The following is a 15,422-nucleotide window of genomic DNA, read 5'->3' on the forward strand; positions in this document are numbered from 1 at the left end:
GAGAGGACAGTGAATCACTTCAGTGGAAGTGAGAGTCACATGCCTTGTGTATTGCCTAAGTCTGTTTCCATTGAACTCGGTGGCATTTTGCTTTTATCAAACAGCAACTTTTTGACCTCAGCCATGCACAAAAGCTTTTCATGATATTTTGAGATTGTTTCTTTTTTTTTTTATTTCTGGTGATCTAACTTTTTTAAATGAAGATGCACATAAGCCAAGTCACCCATGGAGCCACATTGATAGTGTAGTGTATTATCCACTTCATTTCCTTCTATTTTAACATTCTAAATTGTTGTATGTTCTTCTTTCTATGTATGTTTTATTCTTAAGTTAAGGAAGGGTGTCAATTAAGGCTTTGTCGAAGGTTTCCTTGAACCACTTATTGTAAGTTGAATTTAAGGAATGTGCCTTAGGAGGCAAAACTGTTTACCCATTGGTTTTCTGTTTGATACGGTACAAGAGACTCAGGATGTGGGGATTTTATGCTGGCCTAAAAGATCAAAGGCCGTAGACCAGATCTTGTCTACCATTCAGGTGAAGGCTTCTTCTTATTGGAAGAAGTGCACATTCCAAAGGTGGGATAAGACAGATAAATAGAGGGGTTTGTGAGACGGTAAAAGAGAGATCTCACATTGGCAGAGATGCTCCAGGATTCTGCATTTTTTGACACTGTTTCTTTCTTGTAAATAAACTTCTTTTTGATTGCAAGTAAAGACGTGTCAGCGGTGATCACTTCTTCACATCAGCACCTCAAGACACCACAATAGCCAGGTTCGAAACCTGTGCAAGTTGGTGGTAGAGAGTCCAGACGCTCTGAAGCGATTTGGGAGCAGAGACCAAGTCTGAACACTTGTGCCAAATTTGAAGAAGTTCCATCAAGGCGCATTGAGATATCTTGTCCACGAGAACGGGACAGACGGACGGGCGGACAGACAACCGCTCTTTCATTCTTTACTTTTATTTTCAAGTGCAACAATATGAATGTCCTCCAGGAAAGACTGTCTGAAAATGTCTGTTTTATTTCCTACTTATCGTGTTTTGTGAGGTCAATGTGACTTTTGGCCTTATCCTGAAGAAATTCCCTCAAGGCGTTACGGAGAAACACACACAAGTGTTAAATAGACAAATAAAATCTGATTTGAAATGTTTATGACAAAACTCCAAACACTATGAAAGTTTGGACCATGCAAACTTCAGAATAAAAGTATTTATTAAATCTTTTTTTTTTTTACTTAATGCAAATGGAAACTTAAGATTTACAATTTGGATGTTTGACACATTTCCAAAGTTGATTATTGTTTCATCTGTGTTTCAAATTCAATTTTATTAAATAGAAAAGTGTACAAGTGTAATATCATGTCTAAACATTCAGCCACTGTGTTCTCTTTGGTGTCCAGAGACATTGACACCAAATTACCTTAAAACTTAATTTCATGTATTATGGCTTATTGTTAAAAATAGAAATGTTCAGTGCAGGAAATTCACAGAGGCTGGCAGATTAGTTCTAGTTTGTTTATTCCATAAAACAAACACATATTATTTTCCCATATTCAAATTCATATGCAAAAAAAAAAAAAAATTGACAGCATCAGAGTGTTTAGTATGGACTATTAATGTTTAAAAGATGACACACCCACTGGCTTTTCAAAATAAAACTGGTCAGATTTGTGGGTTTTCTTGTGATCTTTATGTGTTAGACTTTTTTTATCAGAAGGCCATAAGGACGGATGGCCCTTTCTACCATCTTCTGCTCTTCTTTGTCCGATGTTCCTCTCGGGATGGGGATCAGCCAGTACTTATCGTTGTTGTATTTCTTTCTGTACTTGGGGTTGATGCGATTCTGCAGAATCACTTTGTACTTCTTCTTGTCCTTCTTGGAGGTGAATGTTTTGGCGTATTGCTTCGCCTCAGAGATGTCTGGGGTAGAATAAATCCCCCTGCCATATTTCTCCCGTGGGCCCGGCTGTTGAATACAAGTGTGAATGTAAATTTATTAACATCAATTGTGTATTATCTTTAAAACTGTTTTCTAATACAATACCAACAGTCAAAAACAAGTTGTGTTTCAATTCAGAGGCCGCATCCCTTGGAGGACACGGTTTACGAAGGTGTGGCCCTTCCCCACGAGGTCAAGGACAGATGTAAAGGAGAAATCATGAAAAGGAAAAAGATAATCACAGTGTGGACAGAGTCCGACAGCACTTACACTAAACTTTTTTCTTTTTTTAAAACTAACTTTATAACACTTATGATAAAGTCTTTTGTCTTTCCTAACCACAAAAACAAAGCAAACGGGGTTGAAATATTGAAATAAGATAACATGAAAGGAATATTCAAATAAAGAAAGTTGATCCATTAAAATAATAAATAGAAATAAGGGACAGAGCCAGGTTTAGGTGATAGTTTCCTGTCACAGGTGATTTTATCATTTCTACAATTGTCAACTTCTTTTTTCGTGCTTTACACAATGGGAGGGCATTTAGTGAAACGACATTTATGTATAGGCTATAGTATTTTGTTATGATGTTATTGTTCAGTAAAAATTCAATATATTTGTTTTTTCATGATGACTCCTAACTGGGCAGATTTGAATGAGAATAGATCTATATTTATCGATTTGTGCTTCAGTCGATCAGATAAGGATTTCCATCAGTTTTTATTGTGCCACAAACATAAAACATGGCTGCTGCTTAGATACTTCCGGGTCATTTCACTCAGTTAGGAACCTTCTTAACGCAAAAAAAGTTTTCGACCGCAGTCCACGGAGGATTTTCGCTGTGCGTCAGCAGCTGTTCCCGCCCTTACCGTTGCGTCGCAAAACACGGCCCCTGTCGCCTAGCAACCTTGACAATGTAACTTTTTTTAACCGTTGTACCGTCAGCTGTTGAACTGAGCCCAAAACACAATACTTACATTTAAAAGTGTCTCTCTGTTGATGTTGTTTGCTTTCATTACCGCCACGCAATGAATCTTGGGATAGGTTGGGGCCCACGAGGGCTTCACCCATTGGATCTTTCTTTGCCCAGGAAAGGACGGACGTATTTCTTGGCTGCATTTGAAGGACCCTTCGAAATCATGGATCTATCATAAGAATAACAATTATAACAATCGGTCCTCAAATGCAGCGCAATAGGGACCATTGACTGACAGGGACAGTTACAGTGTTCCTGACTGGAAATAGTGATCTCATTATGATATTTTTCCTCTTGGTCTCTCAACAACGTTTTTGTGATGGTTTGCAAATGGTTCTTTTTAAAAAAGCATATTCATTACTGTAAAATTGAACTATTGTAAACAAAGACAGGAGGTCTTTTTATATTTCAAACCTTCAGTTTTAGTTTAAAACCAAAAACCTTTGTCAGTATGAGAAGCCTACTGGGAAAACAGCTAATGTTTGCTAAAGTGTCACACCTTCACATTAACACAGATAATACTAGATATGTAAATCAGACCTTGTAGTGTCCTTCGATGATGCCCTCAGCACCTTTCTTTGATGTCCCGTGGTAGGACACAGGCCACTCCCCTGGACATGACTGGGTGCTACGGTAACTGGTTCCCAGCCAGGTGACTTCATCATACTTATCCAGGACCTGTGACAAAATATTTACATCATGTGACATCAGGTATTTTGTCCAGTTTCTGATGAATCAGTTTTATTGGTAGGCCTTTTCTACTTTTTCATGGAGGTAATTACATTAGTAAGTAAAGTTTATTTACATTGCACCTTTCACAGATAAAAAAAAAAGTTATGGAAATTGAGAAAGGTCATACCCGGAAATATTTTCTTAATCCCATTATCTTGAGATAATGGAGCTTTGTTATGTCGCGATAACAAAATAGTTATCAAGTTAATGAAACGAACTCTACCTGCAGACAGACACAGGCAGAGACGTGCTGAGTAACAGATATTTTCCTCAGGGTTTGGTAGACACCAGAAACAGATTTGCTATATCATTGATTATTTCTATTTAAGTTATTGAAGTTTAAAATGTGTGGAAGACAATTACACAGCCCATATTCAAAATATTGCTGACATTCAACAAAATTCACATTTTCATTTCACAAGTAAACTGGGTGTAAATTCTGGGATTAAAGTCAAATAAAACAGAGATACATTCACCTTGAGGCCAAAACGGTACCAACCACAAGGGCGTTCATACTTCTCTCCACCTCTCAAGTAAGTCTCAGTGTCCGTCAAACTGGTGAAATCATAGTCGAACTGCGGGGCAAAGAATTCGTCCTCATCGATGACGTGGCTCCTTCCTGTTGCAGTGTCCGTCACGTCCTCTCCGTAGGGGCCAGCTGCCGGTGCTCTGCCTTGCAGGATGCACTGGATGTGGAAGAAGTTGGATCTTGACACCTGGCTGTAATTTGAGGGGTGGAGATGCAATTTCAAAGCAAATTAATCTAAATCTCAGTCACTCACATGTGAATTATATCTAGACTGCATGTTCACAACACATTCTGCAAACAGGAAAATGTGTTTAGCAACTCTCATGACCGTTGTAGAATAAAATCAGTTTAAACCTGCAGAGTGCGAGTTTCAAAAATCATCTTCTAAAATTCAAAGCTCCAATAATTACCTGGTTTCATCTGCATCCGCAACAGAAGAGACGAGGTTGTTGATGGACAGCTGCTCCTGCACCAAAGCTTCCACGAGGAGCTTGTGACCTTTGTGCTTGAACAGATGTTACGGTGGCGTTGCAGAGGACGCCCAAAGCCTCGAGTGCAATGTCTCTATCAACCATATTTACAGTTAGCTCTTGTATCACAAGAGTAATCAACTGAGTTTTCTAAAGTCCTGTGTTCCAGCTGGATGAAATAATGAAACTAAACTGAACACTTCCTGTTATGAAAAGGTGTGGTGGAGAACAGGTATGAACCTGTCAAGTTGCATACCACCAAAGTTTATTCACTGAATTTGAGCAGCTTGAGCAGGTAGCATACATGATATATATTGTATATGTGTACATGATTTATACAATAAAGATTTTAAAAAAAAGTGTAGATATCTGTAGGAATTGTTTGCATTAACTGTTGGTTTCATTCTCTTCTATTGATGGATGGAAGTTAATTAGTTTATTATTCCCTGAAAAAGGCCCGTTACATTTTTATTTTGGGTAATAAAAAATAAAAAATAAGTTTACGGCTCATCTTTGTACCATTTAATGTTATTTACTTGATTTGAGCTGCTTAAATTTGAATAAAAACTGGAAAAACTGGGCTGCTCAAAATAGTTGACCAGAAGTGGACATATGCTCATTTATAGTGTATAAAATAAAGATACAGAATGTCACTCTTCTGCTTTATCCTGTTTATATCCAGCTAACAACTTGTAAAAGTCATTACAAGAATTATTCTGAACTATTTAATTTCAGATGAAATGGCGAAAGACGCACGTTTTACTTCACTTGTGAGGACAGTGGATCTCTTCAGTGGAGGTTTATTCACACGCTGTGATTTATTTACAAGTTTGTGGCATTTTGCTTTTATTTATATATTTTTTTCCTTTTCCACCTCAGCCTAAACCTTTTAATGATTTTGACATTTTTCCTCTTGAATTTCTGGTTCTTCAAACACAAGTTAAATGTACATAAGCAAAGCAGGTGGATGGAAATACACCTATCGTCTTCCACAGAGCCACATCGATCGCAAGGTTAAAAACCTGTGCAAGTTGGTGGTAAAGAGTCTGGACGCTCTTAAAGCAATGTGGGAGCAGAGACCAAGTCTATGCATGATACTCAAGCTAATGGTTTGAACTTTTATTTTCCAGTGCGACAATATGAATCTTCCAGGAGAGTCTGTCTGAATATGTGCATGGTTTATTTCCTACATTTTTACCCCTGACTTATATTATTTCACCAAACTCTTAGATAGTTTTAAATCAACTTTACTAGCGAGCTCATAGATATTTATGAACAATCAGTAGTGATATTAACAACATTTATTCAGACATCAATAAGAGCAGCGATACAGAGACAATGAAAAGTAGAATCAGGTGCAGAAAAACTTCAGCAAACCTCTGAATATTTTCATAATTTAAAACATAATACTCCGATTCAGTAAAAACATCACTGATTAAAACTTTGTTGTAAACTGGATTATTATTAAGAGTTTCTAAGGACAGAAACCTGCTGAGTCCAGTTTAATGCAGAGACAGATCCAGGTGTTCGGGAGGATCTGGATCAGAAGGACAGGTTGATGAGCGGAGCGTTGTTCTCCCTCTTGTCCTCTGGGCTCCACTTGATGAGCGGAGAGCTGAGGTCGATCAGGTGCTGAAACAAAAGCAACGGAGTCATTTGTGTCTGGTAGGTTTTTTTTTGTTAATTAACTAAAGATAATTAAATAAAATATAATTCAAAGGATGCATGACTCAATTTACACATCAGTTTGAAATGTGACAAATCCATGAATTATCAATTGACATTAATTTGCTGCAGCTGACAATAATTGGACGATGTTTTCTCCGTTGTGTTTGTCTCCCACACAGGCAACAGCTGCATCAATACATTAATTAAAATTAATGTGTTTAAATTGTTAATAAAAGGGACAACAATCGTTTTTAACTTTACTTTAAAAATTCAAGTTTTGAGGTGTAAGTTAAGGGTGTTTTACCCCTTAAAGCCTCTTTAACAGTGCAGGTAATCCATTAAAAATACCTTATTATAGACTAATTTATAGGTTAATTATCCCCTTAAAATCCCATTAAGATATCTTTGATTATTAATATTGTGTGTGGATATATAACCAGGTGTGAGCTGTTACCTGAGTTGTAGTGCAGGTCTTGTTGCTGGTGCGGATCAGGTTGGGCGTGTTGGTCAGGTCGATGAGCAGTTTCTCATGAGGCTGCAGAACAGGAGCTGGAAGATCCAACAGGAGAACCTGAGGAGAGAGAACCGAGAGAACGTCAGAGCGATGCGGGTCTGTGAGGTTCTGAAAGGATGACAAAGCTCCTCAAGAGTCCAGACTCAGTACAGAATCTCACCAGAACCAGAACCAATACCTGTGATGTGACCACAAACTCTGATGAGACCAAAAAGAGATTATGAACTGCAACAAGATGAAAAGCTGCACAGACCAAAAACTGAGATTCTGGACTTTGGTTTCAGCTTCATCACCAAATATTTTACATTTCAAATTAAACCGAGCAGCTGGACGTTCATCAGTTGCTGCAACTGCTTTTTAATTAGATAATAACAAATCCAGGATCCGAACATCTCCAGATTTACTTTAAATCCTGTCAGACATGGGCAGATGATCAGAACTGTTAAAACTGGTGACTGTGACCTCTGACCTCTTGTGTCTTGCTGCTGCTCTCCTCTGTAGTTTCCAGTTCGATCAGGTTTCTAACAGGCTCTGATTGGCTCTGACCCGGTGCCACAGGATCCGTGCTCTCTGACTGGTCAGGCTGGGGAGGGGGGCTGCAGGGTTGGCTGGGGAGGGGGGCTGCAGGGGGCTGCTCCTCCTCCAGAGAGAAGGGCTGGATGTCAGGGGTGTCATCAGGCTCCGCCTCCTGTGTGACTGCAGGGGCGGGGCTACACGGAGACAACGACAACACAGAGATAAATGACCTCTGCATGTGTTGTCATGGTAACAGAGCAGCTTTCATGATGGTCGACAGCAGTAAAAAAAAACATCTCACCTGCAGCTGCTTTCTTTCCTGGCCAGGCCAGAGGCGGGGTCAGCATCGAAGGTGGGCAGCGGCCTGACGGACCACGTCCGGTTGGTGGGCGTGGGGATGGCGGACATCCTGCATCTCACCGGGGTGGGGAGGGCGGAGGGACGACGTGCCTTCATCTGCAACGCCCTGCAGCCACCAGCAGAGGGCGTCAGAGGGGCAGCAGAGGGTTTCTGAGGAAGACTACAGGAGAGGAAGGTGATGAGTGATAATGACAGCGGCGATTTGTCAGAAACTCAACAGTGGATTGAATTCAGCTCCAACAAGATACAGGACAGATGTTCCAGGTGTTTGGTTTTTTTTTTTTCCATCTACCTCAGCAGAACCAAGACGTGAACTGACACACCGTCACCTTTTAGTCGATACAGCGAACCTGTCATCAAACAGTTGCTTCATTACAGACCAAGCAGCTACAGAGAAACATCATAGATTTTTTGATAAATGTGATCATTTAAATGTAAGTTTTTACAGCTTCCTCTGAAAACAGTTGAGATGAGGATGATAATTGTCTGTAGGTTCGTCAGTGCAAATAATCAATATAAACGTATCGATCGCAGCTGCTTTTAAACGTACCTCCAGATTCACTGATTAAGCCTGCTGAATGATGAAGAGATAATCTGCCATTCTGTTCGACTAAAATCAAACGTCCCTGAGGGGTTTTCTTGTAAACAAAAACATCTATTATTTATCTTTTTTAAAAAGTATTTGATATCGTCATTTTGCAGTTTTTTACTTTGTGTTTTTTTTTCCTCTGAGTTTTGCTCATACAAATGTTCCAAGTCACCAAGTCAACACCAAACCTGCTTCCTGTTGTGGGCGTGTTTGATTCACAAGTTACATCAACAGTAAAAACAAGGATTTTTACTCTGAGTCGGAAAATCTGTGGTGTTTTCATACATGTGAATGGTGTAAATGTAAAGCTGATGACATGTGAATGGTGTAAATGCAAAGCTGATGACACAGTGACACTGATGATGTCATCTACCTGTCCACGTTGCTCACTGACATCAGCCTCTTTGGCTTCATCACGTTTGATGAGACGTCTGGAGATGAAAAACAACGGCGTCGTCAGATCATTAAATACACAAACTGAAAACTTGCTTTAGATTTAATTCAGAAGAGTTTTATGAATAAACTCCAGGAAGAAACAAACTGATCTGATGACTGAACAAACAGACATTGAAGTCACAGCTCTGACATCATCATCGTCGCTCACCATCTCCGTGTTGGACTCCTCTCGCTCCTCCGCTCGGTGTCGGTACGACCACGGCCTCCGGTTCGGCCTTGGCCTTCAGTCCGCTCTGTGGACGGACTAAGGCGATGGGGGGTACGGAGGTGGTCCTCTCCAAAACCCTCTTGGCGGGCGTCATCTGGAAAGGCGTGGCCTCAGCTCTCTTCAGCGGCGTGGACCTGTTGGCTTTGATGCGCTCCGCCTCAGACAGATTCCTGGCCTGGGCAGACAGCGAGCGGCGGCGGGCTGCGGCAGAGGTTGTCGGCTCTGCGGCGGCATAGGTGGTGGAGCGACGTGGTCTGCTGTGTTTGGCCGCTCTGTTGACGCTGCTGGGGGCAGGGCCACTGGAGCCGCTTACACTCCGGTTCAGAGAAGAGTTCAGTTTACCTGAGAAGAGACACAACACCTGTAATGCTGCATGTTCTGATTGGATGATGAGAGCAGGTTAGTTAGCTCTTAGCCAGTTAACTAGCAGTTGCTGTTAGTTAACTAGTTAGCCTGTTAAGTTGGAAATACCAGGCAGGTTGCAAAAAACACCTTAAGTTAAGATTTTCCTTAAAGTCTGAGTTAAGGTTTCTGTAAAAATAAAAACAGCTGCACAAAAAAACACCTTAACTCTTCTCCTTAAGGTTTTCTTAAATGTTCACTTACGTATTTTAGGTTTTCTCCTTATCTTGGTCTTATACTTCAGGAATCACTTAAAGTCTGTTAAACCGTTGCACAAAAGACCTTAGTGAAGCAAAGGAAAAAAACTTAAAAGGTACCTCTGACTGTATATTCACTGCAACATGACCGAGTTTATGGCAGTAAATGAAGAAAATGAACCTTGTAAGAGTTTCTGAGCAACACCCTTAAGGTTTAAACTCTCCTTAGGTGAGGGAGTTACTTAAAGTGTCATATTTAAATAGAAAACTTAAGGTGTTTTGTGCACCCGGACTCTGGTCACTTAGGAGATAACTGTTGGCCTTGTATGAAATATAATGTCAATATAATTTGGGTCTAAAAATAAAAATTTAAGCTCATCATATTCTATTTATCTTTACTGTGACGTTTATTTTTGTGTTGAAATGTTAAAAGATGACAAGCAGCACTTCAGTGTTTTATGATTTTGTAGAAACTGCCAGATGTGATATACATCGGCTGAACGATAGGCAAAAATAAAAAATCATATTGCAGTTATTTTGGCAGATATTGTTTTTTTCAGTTGGAATGGTCGTTTTTTTATTTTCACTGAAAAAAATAAAAATAAAAATTATGTGATTTTTGTCGGGTCTTGTACCAAACAAACGCGTTCATTTTTACATGCGCAGAATAAGATTTGTGGCCCTAACCCACGACACTTATGGTGCTAACAATGCACAACAGTGCTGTGACACAATTTACATGTATTTATATAAAAAGTACATTTGGATATTGCACTTGACTATGTTGCACTTTCGATAATATATTTCGATTAATTGTTTGGGCCGAGTAGAAATACTCTGAACAATTAAAGCGTTAAAAAACGGAATTTGAATGTGTATTATTGAACCAAATGAACCAAATCCCAGTGAGACTTGAGACTGAATGTAACATTATGAAACTGAATTAATTTGCTCTGAAACCGTATTTGAACCTCAATGAAAATTCAACCCTCTGAAAACGTCCTCATTCTCATCATTTAAATTCAGTTCTTGCGTTTTTTTGAAACTGCATAAAAATTCCCCTCAGTCCTCTGGACACGACACTCCGAGCTGAAAGCCGTCAGATTTCAACATGTTGAATCGTAACCAAAGACTCATCACACCTCCGACCCCGTTTCATTGACTGGACTTTGATGAATGCTGTTATTTGTTAAAACAGATTGCGTTTGTTCACTATTGTCACTCAATCATGACGATATCTGAAGATATATTTATACCTTTAGCGGGGGACAGAGACATGCTGGAGTTGAAGCTCGACATTGAGGATGAGGACGAGGACATGTTCTTCCTGTCTGTCACCCTCCTGCTCTGAAGAGACGGAGTTTTCACACCTGACCCGTTCCTCATAACACTCTGATGGAGAGAGAAAACAAGCATCCGTTCATACATTAAATGCGTTTGGCTGCAGTGTCTGACTCCGTCTGACAGGTGGAGCCGTTTGGTTCAGAGTGGAAATCTAGCTATGGACAGGTGTGTTACCTTGGTGGGCGGAGCCAGTGTGCGTTTCCCCTGCTGACTAGAGTTGAGGGAGGAGTCGCTGATGTCAGAGGCCACGCTCGCCGAATCAGAGAGCAGATCCTCATAAGACTCCGCCCTGCTGGAGGGACGAGAGGTCAGGCTCCGCCTCCAACCCCCCACCGCCTGAAAAAGATCAGAAATAGTGGTTTCCAAACTGGGGGTCTCGACCCCTGCAGTGATCATCAGATAACGCTGAGGGGTCACAGTTGGATCAGTGGAAGAAGAAGAAGAAAAAATCTGTTCTGTGGAGCAAATCTGTATCCTTAGAAAAAAAATAAGTATCAATGGGGGGGAGAGGGGGGGGGGGATATGAATGTTTCACCTGTGGACTAAACAGTAAAAAAACAAACTTCGCTCCTACTTTGATTGGTGGCTGCAGTCTGGTTTTCTCCACTTTGCTCTTGGCGGCTGAACAGGAAGTTGTTGGAGCAGCTGGTTTGCTCGGCAGCACGATGCCACCACCCAGTGCTGCTTTCCCTCGCAGCGCCGTCTTGGGCTGAGCCCTGGCGCCAGCAACGGGGCTGGAGGTGCTGAGTCTTGCAGTGGGGCGGGTTGATGAAGCTGTAGACGCAGAGTTGGTGGAGGATGCTGAATTGGCAGTGGCGGGGCGGGTGGATGAAGCTTTGTTGGTGGCAGCTGGGCGTTTGGATGAAGCTGCATTGGCACTGCTTCCTCTCAGCAGGTGGCGCTGGACCGCGGGGGGGAGCTGCTTCATGGGACTGTCCTGTACGCAGAAGGTCTGGCGTTTGATGGGGCTGAGTGCACTGGCGGTTTGACCAAGCACATCCAGTTTGGCCTCTGCGCCCTGAACAAACTCTTCCCTGGTGGTTGCGGGGTCGCTGGCCATGACGGTGGTCTCCTGTCCCTCGCCATGCACCTGGCTCGGCTTGCCGCTCTGCAGCTGGGTGGCTAGCCAGTGGGCTTCCTGACACACAGCCTCCAGCTTATCCCCAGTCAATGGGCTCCAGCTCACCCGCACGCCACCACCGCTGTCCTTGAGCCGAGATGCCACATCAACAGAGAAAAACTTCTCCTCATGGCTGAATGAACCAACGAACACATCACCCTCGTCTTCATCACCTTTGGAGCTGCAGAGCAGAGAGAGAAGTTAGGGGATGAACAGCTAAAGATAAAACTCCCCTAAACTCAAGAAGGATGAAGAGGGTGAACGCTTAAACCTGAGGTAAATGTTTGTTAATGTTCACATCTTCCATTTTTTACTGATAAACAGGTGCTGGTCAATAAATTAGAATATCATCAAAAAGTTGATTTATTTCAGTAATTCCATTCAAAAAGTGAAACTTGTATATTATATTCATTCATTACACACAGACTGATATATTTCAAATGTTTTTTTCTTTTAATTTTGATGATTATAACTGACAACTAATGAAAATCCCAAATTCAGTATCTCAGAAAATTAGAATATTACTTAAGACCAATACAAAAAAAAAAGGATTTTTAGAAATGTTGGCCAACTGAAAAGTATGAACATGAAAAGTATGAGCATGTACAGCACTCAATACTTAGTCGGGGCTCCATTTGCCTGAATTACTGCAGCAATGCGGCGTGGCATGGAGTCGATCAGTCTGTGGCACTGCTCAGGTGTTATGAGAGCCCAGGTTGCTCTGATAGTGGCCTTCAGCTCTTCTGCATTGTTGAGTCTGGCGTATCTCATCTTCCTTTTCACAATACCCCATAGATTTTCTATGGGGTTAAGGTCAGGCGAGTTTGCTGGCCAATTAAGAACAGGGATACCATGGTCCTTAAACCAGGTACTGGTAGCTTTGGCACTGTGTGCAGGTGCCAAGTCCTGTTGGAAAATGAAATCTGCATCTCCATAAAGTTGGTCAGCAGCAGGAAGCATGAAGTGCTCTAAAACTTCCTGGTAGACAGCTGCGTTGACCTTGGACCTCAGAAAACACAGTGGACCAACACCAGCAGATGACATGGCACCCCAAACCATCACTGACTGTGGAAACTTTACACTGGACCTCAAGCAACGTGGATTCTGTGCCTCTCCTCTCTTCCTCCAGACTCTGGGACCTTGATTTCCAAATGAAATGCAAAATTTACTTACTTACTTACTTACTTACTACTAAGCACTGACTCCAGCTGCAGTCCGCTCTTTGTGAATCTCCCCCACATTTTTGAATGGGTTTTGTTTCACAATCCTCTCCAGGGTGCGTTAATCCCTATTGCTTCTACCACATCTTTTCCTTCCCTACGCCTCTCTATTAATGTGCTTGGAAACAGGGCTATGTGAACAGCCAGCCTCTTTAGCAATGACCTTTTGTGTCTTGCCCTCCTTGTGCAAGGTGTCACTGGTCGTCTTTTGGACAACTGTCAAGTCAGCAGTCGTCCCCATGATTGCGTAGCCTACAGAACTAGACAGAGACCATTTAAAGGCCTTTGCAGGTTTTTGAGTTAATTAGCTGATTAGAGTGTGGCACCAGGTGTCTTCAATATTCAACCTTTTCAAAATATTCTAATTTTCTGAGATACTGAATTTGGGGTTTTCATTAGTTGTCAGTTATAATCGTCAGAATTAAAAGAAATAAACACTTGAAATATATCAGTCTGTGTGTTATGAATGAATACAAGTTTCACTTTTTGAATGGAATTACTGAAATAAGTCAACTTTTTGATGATATTGTAATTTATTGACCAGCACCTGTATTTGTTAACCCTCAAAAAAGATGAGCGCATTGGATTCAGTCTTATATTTTCTTCCACTATATGCACCATTTTGTATGTAGTTTTAAAACTCCATCTATTCATTTTTTTTTTTTATTAAGGGTGATGGTACAGCAGCAGAGTAGGTTGTTTATGAGAGAATATTAGAAAGAAAGCTCCTGAGAGAACCCTGCGTTATGTTTCTGGGTTAATACTTGCTGCCAACGTGAAACAGAGTTAAACAGAGACCGACATGTGCTTCCTACCTGGCAGGTGACAGAGAAACATCGAAGTCAAACTTCTCATCGTTCAGGAAGAACACATCTGTTCAGAGACACAACCGTGGGTCATAGAGCAGTCAACGAACCACACAAACAACAGTGTTAACGGTGTTTTAAAGCTGACTCTGGGTCAGTGAATGCTAGCTTACCGCTATTAGCTCGACAGTCCATCCCGCCGTTGGTTCTTGTCTGTAGGGCACAGGTTGATCCAGATCAGACCTACAGCGACACATTCAACCATCACATCAAAAACTACACGAACAACCTTTTAAACGAACAGAAATTTAACAAACACGAACTTTAACCGTCATGCTAACTTTGGCGTTAGCTTGCTAGCCCGTTAATTCTCCACCCAAATCAAACGGTAACTGACCTGAGCTTTAAACTGAGAATTTCAAGGCGAAGTTTGGTTCATTCGGCGGCTCACGGGACTCCTAACAAGTCTCGGTTTAATTAAAGTTAAAGTTACAAACCTCAAGTTCCTCTGAAAACTCACGAATCTTTCTTTCCCTTGTTCTGCATTCAAACTGCGAGACGAACACAATTACACAAACAATTCAAATCTGCTGCGCCGCTGGTCATGTGACTCACACGACCTCGGTCATTGGTTAGAAGTTTATGACGACCAAGCGAATGGAGTTATGGGTAATGTAGTCCACAGAGATACAGCCGATTTCTGTGTTTAAAACGTTTTAAATTAGATTTATAAGTTTGACGCCGATAAAATAGCTTAAAACAAACTTCACATCAATAAAGAACAAATAGCAAATACAAAATAAAGAGAAATTAATAAATGAATTCATACAAAATCCTTTTTATCAATTCTTTTTTAGCCATCAAAAATAAAAAAGTTAATCTATACCTATATTTAGCCTAGTTTCAGAGTTTGAGCATTAAGCGTTTAGCAAATAAAGAAAATGAATCAAATATATTCACAAAGGGAAAGAATGCATAAAGAAATAAGAAAATAAGTAAAAGAAAAACAAAATACTAAACAAGGTATAACAGTGATTTCAGAGGATTGACATGATTTTGTAATTTTTTAGTGTAAAAATTACTTTAGTCCAGTTTGTTTATTTATTTAGCTTAGCTCTCTTTAAATTGACCACAAACTCTGCCAGCTTCGTCTCTTTGATGTTATTTGATGTTCTTTGTTTGCATGGAGGTTAGAACTTTTTTTTCCCTTTATTGACATTCTTTATAACAGTCAAAAAGGCACCAGTCACATTCAGGATAAATGCAGAAACAATAGGAACAATTGAGCAAGCATTAACAAGAATAGGAATATAGAAGAAGGAAAATGAATGAGCAAATAAATACTAAGAAAACTAAGAAAAATCTAATAGCCCAATATC

At 40.7% G+C, this 15,422-nt stretch overlaps 1 protein-coding gene and 1 pseudogene across 3 annotated transcripts; both read right to left on the reverse strand.

Moving 5' to 3' along the window:
• Positions 1–1,498: 1,498 nt before the first annotated feature.
• Positions 1,499–4,816, reverse strand: LOC111665091 (uncharacterized; annotated as a pseudogene). The gene is made up of 4 exons (XR_015438034.1): positions 4,584–4,816; positions 4,121–4,364; positions 3,453–3,590; positions 1,499–1,963 (listed from the first exon to the last, which is right to left on the reverse strand). The product of XR_015438034.1 is annotated as an uncharacterized LOC111665091 (transcript).
• A 1,113-nt stretch (positions 4,817–5,929) lies between these two features.
• On the reverse strand, positions 5,930–14,652 carry gtse1 (G-2 and S-phase expressed 1). 2 transcript variants are annotated; one of them, XM_023419918.2, is made up of 12 exons: positions 14,541–14,652; positions 14,217–14,286; positions 14,053–14,110; positions 11,472–12,198; positions 11,072–11,233; positions 10,810–10,945; positions 8,895–9,296; positions 8,664–8,721; positions 7,643–7,861; positions 7,295–7,535; positions 6,766–6,882; positions 5,930–6,275 (listed from the first exon to the last, which is right to left on the reverse strand). In XM_023419918.2, exons 2-12 carry the CDS (start codon positions 14,236–14,238, stop codon positions 6,186–6,188), a joined length of 2,232 nt encoding a protein of 743 aa, XP_023275686.1. In that variant the 5' UTR covers positions 14,239–14,286; positions 14,541–14,652; the 3' UTR covers positions 5,930–6,185. The 2 variants fall into 2 exon arrangements, with proteins under 2 accessions (XP_023275686.1, XP_023275687.1); XM_023419919.2 differs by having other exon boundaries at positions 14,441–14,650.
• Positions 14,653–15,422: the final 770 nt, after the last annotated feature.

The sequence above is a fragment of the Seriola lalandi genome, unplaced genomic scaffold, assembly GCF_002814215.2.
Source record: "Seriola lalandi dorsalis isolate HSWRI2012SDOR001 ecotype SW California unplaced genomic scaffold, Sedor1 jcf7180002054614, whole genome shotgun sequence".
Taxonomy (NCBI): Eukaryota; Metazoa; Chordata; class Actinopteri; order Carangiformes; family Carangidae; genus Seriola; species Seriola lalandi.